Here is a 10349-nt window from a genome sequence, read left to right as displayed (position 1 = left end):
CCTGAGGACAGCGAACCAAACGACCTCATTGGGGAAACTGACAGCCCTTCACACACTCTCAACTTTGAGAACTCTGACAGTCAGATTCAAGAAGCATCCTCTCACAGACATCAACACAGATCAGCACAACAGTCCGAGTACAAGGACATCCAGGCCACACAGAGTCCAAATCAATATGAAGGTGACTATGACTATACAGGGACTCAGCATGATGCAGTTTTTGAGCAACTCACCAGAGGGCAGTATTCTACTAGCAGCCCAACACCAACAAGTGAAATCATTTATGACCTGGATAAACCGGTTTTTCAACCTGGCTCTCCCAGCTCCCCTGGGGGTGTAACGGAAACTGTCAGCCAGCAGGTGTCCCCAGACATGGAAAGCAGCATGTACACACGGAGAGCCACCACAAGTCTGCCATCAGAGAGTGCCCTGAATCTGAGAAATGCTGCAGTTTCGCAGGAAACACAACTGAGACAACAACAACAGATGGATCAAGACCTAGCTGCAGTGTCACCAGGGCAGAGGGCTGAGTACAGCGACACAGACAACTTGTCTCAGCTGCTGCTAGATACAAGTGACCTATCCAACAACAGTGACCAAACGTCAGACAGCACTAACACTGCAGAACTGTTCAGGGCAGCTGAGGACTTGGTAGGTGATTTTGAAGACACTGAGACATCCAACTCTTCACTCAGTCCAAGGCAAGGTACATTTGACCAAGGTTCTCGTCGTTTTAACTTAGAAAGCTCCTCCCAGTCATCCAGTAACACAAGTGTGTCAACATTGGTGGAGAGAAGGGTTCATGCTCACAGTCAGTCCAGTGAGACAGTGTCTATAGATACAAGATATGGTTCTGTTGGAGGCATGGATAGGCATACAGCTGGGTCTGTCACTTCAGTCAAAATAACCAAGGACATGCAAACGGGAGACGACGACAACTTAGAGCCCCTGAGAGTGATAACCCCCAGCAAGTACCAAAAGACAGTTTCAACAGCCGATGAAGACCAAGTGCACAGATCATCAGGGAAGTCTCTAAGCCTCCCCAGCCTGGGGCCGAGTCCTCCCCTCAGCGCATGGGACATCTTCAGACAGAGATTCGAGCAGAAACGGAACACCATGGAGAAGGCGATAGGAACGGATGACAGGGAGATGAGAAGTGAGGCGGTTGGTACTGATGACAGGGAGCGGCTGCTGAGAAATGCTGCTACAGGGATGGATGACTTGCCTGCAAGACACACCAGGTCTGAAACTACAGAAGCTGACTGGTCTCTAGAGTATGAACACTTGTCGGGGATTTCATTAGGTACCACTTTCTCTACTGAACACTCAACGGAATATCCAGAAGAGGAAGGTCCTGGAGAATATCAAATTACTACGGAACCGGAGTACACAGAAAATGGCCTCTCGGAAGTTACATCTGGGTACGGTAGCGAGCTGAACCTGCATGCCGATGCCATCCGCCGACATCGGGTGGCCAGCCAGAAGGACATGACGAGACAGAAGTGTTCAGAATACATCCAGCGACAGGAGGGGTACAGCGATGAGACCTCCAGTAATGAGGAGAGTGAAGACGCCTCCTTCAACAGTCCTACCAGGCAGTCGGAAGGGCTGCTGATCGAGGCATCTGACTTGGACACAAATCCGTCCATCTCACCTATGTACCTGAGTCCAGATGGAGAGAGGGGTAAGAAACACGTGTCCTGGTCTCCTGAGCCACAGGTCATCATCTCCCAACAGTCTGGTGGATCACAGAGCACAGACTCCCTGCTGGATGAGAACCCTCTGTGCCCGACTAGTCCAGAGATATCATTCAGCAGCAGATCTGATTCTAGAACAGAATATACAGCATCAGCAAGCAATGTCAGGTCATCTACACCTGCAAGAAGTACGGGAAGCCCGCAGTTTCGAGATGTTGGAATGCCAGTACAGTTGACCAGCTTACTAGAGAAGTCGGCCCAAAGTGACAGTTTCACTCAGACAGACTCCTTCTCCTCACAGTCTCTCAACCTCAGCCTCTCTAGCAGTGGTTCCAGCAGTGACTTCTACACTAAAGAAAACCAGCTGCAGAACCTGAAACACGAGAGAGATAATATCATGGCTTACTTCGGACGTGATCTCAGCAGGCAAGAGCTCACTGTAGAACTGGCCGAGGCCAAGATCAACTATGGCATCGGTGAAACGGATGCAATGCTGAGGATGCTCCAGTTCGGATTGCCCCTGGATCACCCCCTTGCTGAGGTCTACATGAAAGAGAAGGAGAAGGAGGCTTTTGAGAGAGTGCGCAGCAGAAGTTCAAGTCCTGTGCGTAACGTCAGTCCATCTAGGACACCCGCCGGCCTTCGCAGTGGCAGCGCGTCACCTGAAAAGTACAGCTCACCGACGGCACATCTGCGCACGTCGTTGTCACCACAGGAGGCGTCGGTCGCATCTCCTCAGAAACACAACCAGATTGACGAGCTGCTGATGGAGTACCAGAGGGCACGGCACCACGCGGACATGGAGATCAACAAGGCCAGGCAGAAGCTGAGGGAGAGGACGGAGGGCGAGCGGCGCAGGCTCCAGCAGGAGATGGAACACCTGAGGACAGTAGAGAAGGAGAAACTCAGCACCGTGAAGAACGTAGAGAAAGCTGTGGTGGAGGAGAAGAAGAATCTACTGAAGTGGCAGAAACCTGCTAGGACACCTGGAGAGACAGATGGAGAGAAGACCAACAGAAAGATGGCCCGGCAGCCGGTTGACCCACCAACACACGACAGCCCACAGTCGCCAATACTTGACCAGGTATGCATTACAAACTTCACTCTTGATATTTGCATGCTTGGTATATGTGAAGAAGGAAGTGCTTAGTCCTTTGCAAAATGTGACTTCTCTTGGTTACGCAATTTTAAAATGCCTATTCCAAATAGTTGAAGCCTGAAGGTTTGGTTTGGTTGTGAGGCCATACTTTCCCTGTTCCTGCTCATGACTTAAGTTGCCGTCAACTTGAATGCCTGTCTCATTGTTCCGATCTACTTAACATCTGTATTGTGGTCTCTCTGTTTCTTCTTGCTCCACAAGCTGTCAGGATTCCCCATATTTAGGATCCCCATTGCAGGTAGTGTATGCATGAGGTCTGGTGTACACGTATCATTGTCCTTCCCTGCATTTCATTAGAATCCCACATTTTTTGCCTTGCCTTTCACGAATCATCAGTCTCACTGTGACCAGTGGTATGTGCAATATTGTAGCTTCTTAAAACACAGTTCCTTACCACTGCTGTTGTCTTCAGGCTGACATTCTAAGATGTTTTGTCATGATCCTTCTCTCACTTCCTTCCTTCACTGTCTATACTCCTAAAATGTGACTGTCTCAGTGTGTATCGTCTTGTACCCTCTGTCTGTGTCTTAGCTGTGTATTTGTGTCTTTGCTCTCCACTATCTTCTATCTTGTATACATGTATTCCTTATGCATGCACAGTGTATATGATAACATGCAAATCAGGTACATTGATAAATTTTGAAAGCTTCAAATGGGTGCCCTTGAACATTTTCTGGAAATTTTGTGTGACAGAAGTGTTGAACTGTAAATGTAAATAGCAAGGTCTGGAAATTTGGGGTTTACTACAAAATGTGTACCTCCAATGCTCCTTGCCTACAATATTCCTTATGTTTGTTTCTTACTTCTTTTTCAAAGCATATTGATGCAGAGATCCAGCAGCTCAGGCAGCAGTATACCGCACTCTCCTCCATGAAGACCGACAAAAAACCCCCACCACCCCCAGAGAAGGCCCACCAACAGCGATACCTAGCACCACGTCAGGTCCACCGGCAGAACAGTGACACCTCCTCAGTCTCCTCCACAACCTCGTCTGTGACCAGGTGTGTGGACGAACATTACACCAAGACAGAGGAGATCCTCACATCAGCAGCTGCCCAGCTCCAGAGGATCAGGGAGAGGGCCAAGAGAGGTATATTTGTCACATGTAATACTATGTAGGCATTTTGTATGACTGTTAGAAGTTTAAAACCTTCCCACACGTTTTGGTGTAATAAGGGCTGTGTCCATCTTTATTTCTTTTGCCTTTGGGCCACACAGCCAGAAAGACTGTACTGACTCATCAAGACACTCATCAATGCCTGGTAGTTGAATGACTTTCTTAAAAATGCATCAAAGGTTACTTAAAGACTGATGCTTAGATCAGAAGTTTCCAGATGGTTGGTAGAATGGGTCGTGGCAAAATTTGGTTCTAACATTTATCAAGCTGTAACATCTTGTGTAGTTGACATTGGTCTTGCTGACAATAAAATTCTCGTTCTAAAAGGGTTTTAAAAAGCTTAACATACATCAGGTATGAAGGTTTTCTAAATTATTGTTCATCTGTTTGGTTGTAGCTGTACTGATGGGTCCGCCTGCCTCAGACGAGTCCGTGCAGAGTGCGAGGGGGAGGTCACCGACAGCCAGGATCACACCCAGCAGTCTGCACCACAACCTCACAACACAGTCTGCTGCACCCCAGGGGAGACAGGAGACCAACAACAAGGATTTCAACTATTCACAGTCCCTACAGCGAATAGAAACAGCTTATCCCAGATATGTTCCACCTACAGACCCTTCTGTACCACATGGAGGAAGGGTTGCGTACCCATCAGAGTTGGACTCCATGTCAGACATCAGTTCTGCGCAGTACCTCTCTGATGACACACTGTCTATAGCAAGCACTGAGCACAGCCTGGCCTGGGACAACTACGGAAACACTCCCGACTCCATCGTCACCAGAGATCAGCCCCAGTACCACACTGCCGAGGACTTATACGCTAAGTTTAGGAGGAAAGATGCTAGACATACTGCCACACATTCAGAACTTGCTGCATCCAGAGTACATGAAACATCATCAAGGTTCAGCCAACGAAACAACGACTTGTCTCCTACTAGAACGAGAGACGTCTCACAGTTGCAGTCAAGCCAGGCTGGTACAAAAAGACCAGGTTTGATGGAACACGAACATCCTACCAGAGAAAGTCAGGCAGGAGGGAGAAGGGAATTGAGAGAAGAAACAGCATCTCCATCTAGAACACATGAGTACGTTGCAGGGTTACAGACGAGGACTAGAGAGGACATTCCTGTGGAGTTGGAGCGGTACACTCCCCCCAGGAGGGTTACCGTGGAGACGTGGGAGGAGATGGACAGGCACTACCAGGACAGGGTAGAGAGGCAGAGGAGCAACTTGTTGAAGGGGACCACAAGACCATCACCTCAGGACAGCCCAGAAGCTACCGGCAGTCCAACAAGGGGGCCTGGTAAGTCTTTGGACTTGAAATTTGATAGACCTACAGCCATCCTTTAATTGGACAACCTGGTATTATTTGGTTGAACAGCTAATTGTGATGGACGGTCAGGGATTTGTCTATTTACCGACAAAATTTACAGAAAATTGTTCTAATGTTGACTTGTTTTCCTAATTGTCTCACCAGAATCTGCCCAACCACAAGACCTCACTTCACTTGGCCAACAACTGACATCACATGTAATGAGTGAGGTAAGACTGCCTACATTATACCTCGTCCAGTAATATATCTATCCAATATTGTTACCTTTCTTATGTTTTTCTTTCTTAATTACTGGTTGAAACTTAACAATGTATAATAGATTGAAGAAGAGGTGTTTTTGTCACACTGTACTGACATTTGTTTATGTTAAACTGGAGGTGCATACCTGTATGGTCCAGGTGTACTAAGGTGTTGCACATTTGACACAGGTGTGCCAGGTGCTGGGTGGTGCAGGGGGTTTCTCCAGACCTCGGTCTGCTGGAGGCTGGATGTAAGTTTACTACTCTGACTCTTCACACTGTGGTTTCTTACCTGAGGTATAAAGACGGATTACAAAATGTGCATTGACTGCTGCATTTCTACTTTATTCAGTATTTTTCATAAGTAAAAGTCCACATCATATACTAGTACCACTTTAGTATTGCTGGCTATTTACGATGTATGCTTATCAAACTTACACAATTATGTCCTTTCATGTAGCTTCCAGTCAGAAGAGAAAGATGTGGTGATCTATAGAAAAATTCTTGACAACTCTCCAATCCACTGGTGAGTCCGACAAGCTTATTCTTCTGATCCTTGATTACAGAACAGAATCTTTTAAAATCTTTTGAAACAGAATGAGGAAGCAGTGGTATGATGAACAGAGGATGTTTTTAACTACAACAGTCATTGACCAGTACAAAGCTGCAGTTATACTGCTGATCAAGCGATCTAAAGCAGAAGTTGTTACTCAAGGTTTGAGTCAAATAGAGAGAAGTAAATTATTGTGTAATTTGTTAAACCATATTCATATATCTTTTCCCTCCTAGTTTCCTCGGGATTGGATTGATAGCTGCCCCAGTGGGAACAGTGTGGAGAGTTGTTAGGGACCTGAACACACGGCGACATTATGACAGAACGCTCAAGGTAACCTTGCCTCATCAGTATAGCTTTTAACAATATTGTCACAATAGAGGATTTCTTGATACACACTCATAATTCATGGAAAGAAACAAATTTTTGCTGCAGACTTGTTGTTTTGAATATCATTATTCTACAAATCTCCATGTCCAAAAGGCTGACAACTTTTCAATTTTTTTTCATGTATTAGGACATAAGAACTGTGGCTACTTTGGGAAGAGGTGCAAGAATCGGTAAGTAACATGATGTTGAATCTTTCTTTCTTTGAGTACTTTTTCACAAGAGATTTTATACATGGACCTTGCATATGTGTAAGGTACTGACATTTGTTGTCTGTTTTGTTTGTTTGTTTCCAGTGCACAGTGTGCATGAGACGTCGCAGTGCTTCCTACAGCAGCCACGGGACTTCTGCTGCCTGCTGCAGGAGGGCAGTCAGGTCAGTTACACTTCTTCTGTCTGTCAGTTCGTTTATCAGTAGTAAATAACTGGTGTTCTATGCACTGTATTATAAACAGCACTAGTATACTCACTGACCAGTCTGGCATGGGGGTTTCACAGCTACATGTGCTGTATAATCCGTAGTGTGCTAAGCCCAACCTGATGAGACTGGACTGACTTGTGATGCACCAGCTCCCAACACATACATGTAATGTAAATTTTCCTGACACCTGTTGTGTTTTGTTGATGTCATAGGGCTGGCATGTTTGCATGATATATCTAATTAGGAAATGGAAGCCTGTGATTGGTCCTTAACCATGCCTACACCTGTGTCCACAGGGAGGGAGGTACATCCTGGCAGCCCAGTCTGTGTCCCATCCCAGCTGCCCCCTGACAGCAGGGGTTACCAGAGGTCACCTGTCCCAGTGTGGACTGGTGCTGGAGCCTGTGGTACAGGGCAACAAGGAGGTGACCAGGGTGGCCTATCTCATCCAGGTCAGACTGGACAATCTCATCAACTATTTGCTTGTAATCAAGAAACTTATGAAGAATTGTAGATGATTGTATACCCTTAGAACAGTTTACAATGTTAACAGTAACTAGTTGTAACAGTATAGGATATAGGAGAATTCTTTTTACACAACCAACAGGTACTTACATTGCTTATGTTTCGATGTTTCTCAGACACCTTTGAAACGGTATGTTTCACACAGAATGAACAATTAAGTTCTATAAAAACAACAACAAAAAGACATTCTTTTGAAAACCTGAGAGCTAGACTTTGGGTCTCCATAGCTGATTTGTGGCTGTCAGAAGAAGAATATGCAAAGAGTTGTAACTTCTTTTTGATGCAACATCAATATTTGGTTCAACAATGGAATAGAAGGAGACAACGTTAAGAAGACATGGTGAGGGAGTAAGCAAAATGTCAAACTAGAACATAAACATATCATGTAAAGCATATCAGTAACGCAGGTGTTGACCACTATGTTGGTGTCCCTATTTGGGTTTCATTAGCATTTATCAGCAAGGTTCAAGTATTCTTCTTTGAGGTTCAGACATTCGATATTCACTGTAGTTATTTTAGAGGGTCAGAATATCTTTTGATATCGAAAACACTTGAGCCATGTATCACTGAAATGCAAATAGGGGCACCAAAACGTATTCTTTTTAAGTTGTAACTTTCCGTTTGTTCCTGTTATCCCTAGGTGGACCTAGGCGCCTCCGTCCTGCCCCAACTTGTCAACCTGGCCAGCAGGAAACAGCCTCACCTCATCACCTACCTCTCCAACTACATCTCTTCTCACACTTAGGATGGACAACGCTTCTCAGCAATAGTCATGGCCAAACAACGAGCCCCGAACCATGTCACATAGCACTGTAGGCCTTTATATAAAAGGACTGTGTTCAATGGAGAAGTAACGTAGTCTGGGGAAACTGTCACTGGATGTATCACTTCTCATTTGAAAAATGTACATATAATCTGGAAGATGGTCCAAAGGGTTCGCTTCAAATTCATACTCGTCTCTCGAAAAGGAGGCTTTTGGATCATGATTAGTGAGCTGCTATATAATATAAACTGTCTGATTTCGCAAAGGTGCTGTTGTAAAGAATGGAAGGTGCATGTAGCTGTGGTCGTCTGAATGTCTGAAACGAAATGGTTTCCTGTATACTGACTCAGCTAGGTTTGTGCCGTCAGAGTGCCAAAGAAAATGGTCGTGACTGTTTTGATGTTGAACTTGAAAGATGGAGGGTCGCAGCTGTGGTTACATTGGTGCAATCACTAACTCAAGAGTCCTCTGTTTTTTTTGGCTCCTGAAGTCTGGAGTTACTGACGACTAACTTATCTGTGTGTTGGTTCTTCTCACTTGTGGTCTTTGAAAAGAAAGTCTTGTAGCAATTGCTGAGCAAATGTGTAAGAAATGTTTGAAAGGAAAGATTACATGTAAGTTGTTGAGTTTTGTATGTTACCCAACCAGCCTGGAAACAGGTGCTCTACTATCTGTTGTTTGTATATTTTGAAAGGATGCAGAAATGCCCAGTTTAAAAGTATCAAAGTTATTGATCACTGTAAATCGTACTTACGTACATGTACGAAGTGTGGTTGCCACCCTTGCCAACTCATAAAGAATTATGATAACTACTCAACTGTTTTGACACTGTGTAGACTTATCCCAATGTGCAAAAAAAAAGAGATATCTTGCCTTTAGTTATCCATGTCAACAGAGTGTATACAAATGTCATGACATGATTTTAGCCTATTCTATACAGATCATCATGGAATCACTATATGTAGATGTATGGATATTTTAACCATTTTTATTGGGCAACATTTGTGAATGGATTTTAAAAAACAGTTCACATCTCCCAGTTGCCAAAATATAGGTATGCTATTGAAGTCGGAAAAATAAGATATGTTTGGATATTTCCATTTTGTGTGATTTAAGCAAAGCTGTCATCTTATTCCTGGCCTGTTTTTGTGTTGAATGTTTATTAGAAGCCAGCTGTATATGTTGTTGTAGTTGTCTTACAAGCTGAAGATGTACATATGCGTGAATGTGCCAAGGTCGAATAATCTGTCTTGTTCTCGTTCCTTCTGTATGAACTGTACAGGCCAAAAGTTTTTATTTGGAGATATTTTTGTACAAGATCATATTATGTGAGATTCTAATATTTATGCCCAGTGTAGGTGTGTGCCCACAAGACAATCATTTGTCAAGTTGTATTTATATATTGCATGTATTTATATCAACACCATACTTTGGCATTTTTTATTATCGTTATATTTGCTTGTGAAAGTCCAAAATTTCTGGCTGTAAATTTTCCGATGATTGTATTAAGATGATTGTGATCAGGTAATTCAGAAATATTAAAAACTGTATTGAACATGTACAAATATAACAGCTGTGTTTTTGTCGTGATGTTTGGGGTCTGCAAAACTTCCCAAGTTTCAACAACATTGGCGTTGTCCCATCCTCGTTCACCTTCTGCAACTGCTAAACCCTTTCAATATCTGTAGTTTCACATAACAGTTAGTGATATATCGTTGCAATAGCTTTCATTTTCAATAGGCAAGAAAGCGTATTAAGTCAACGGGTATTAAGTCATAGATCAAGCGTTTCTGACTTATACATGTATACAGTTAATCGGAAATTCAAATCGAAATATAGGGGATGGTAAAACTCAACGATGGTTGCATGAGATAGATTCGTCAACAACAATAAGCCTTCTTAATTTTTTTCTGGTTATGAAACTATTGAGAAGACACTGAAGTAATCGAAGCACCTACAAGTTGACAACTACCGGCAAAGTTTGTTTGACACATTGTAACATTGTTTGCTAGGGGCATTTTTGCGTAGCACGGTCAATATATAGTAAACACACAAATGGTGTGTGAAACAGAGAAGCTACACTCTAGCTGGCAATCTGCCAAACAGCACTGAAAGTTTCTGACCTCGTGTCAGCCTAGTCACGTGATTGACGGAA

The 10349-nt window shown here is 44.0% G+C and overlaps 1 protein-coding gene across 1 annotated transcript in view; it reads left to right on the top strand.

The window, feature by feature from the left end:
• LOC118427547 (microtubule-associated protein futsch-like) overlaps positions 1-9764 on the top strand; it is a gene marked incomplete in the record, with an annotated part of 94204 nt that extends 84440 nt beyond the window's left edge. Inside the window, 11 exon segments of the mRNA XM_035837387.1 lie at positions 1-2781; positions 3673-3946; positions 4371-5276; positions 5451-5515; positions 5735-5796; positions 6006-6071; positions 6335-6431; positions 6616-6658; positions 6782-6861; positions 7203-7358; positions 8072-9764. Of these exon segments, the coding sequence (XP_035693280.1) occupies positions 1-2781; positions 3673-3946; positions 4371-5276; positions 5451-5515; positions 5735-5796; positions 6006-6071; positions 6335-6431; positions 6616-6658; positions 6782-6861; positions 7203-7358; positions 8072-8176 (4635 nt within the window).
• Positions 9765-10349: the final 585 nt, after the last annotated feature.

Source organism: Branchiostoma floridae, chromosome 1 (assembly GCF_000003815.2).
Source record: "Branchiostoma floridae strain S238N-H82 chromosome 1, Bfl_VNyyK, whole genome shotgun sequence".
Lineage (NCBI taxonomy): Eukaryota > Metazoa > Chordata > Leptocardii > Amphioxiformes > Branchiostomatidae > Branchiostoma > Branchiostoma floridae.
Note: the sequence above shows the minus strand (reverse complement) of the source record. Positions and strands in the feature narration are given on the sequence as shown.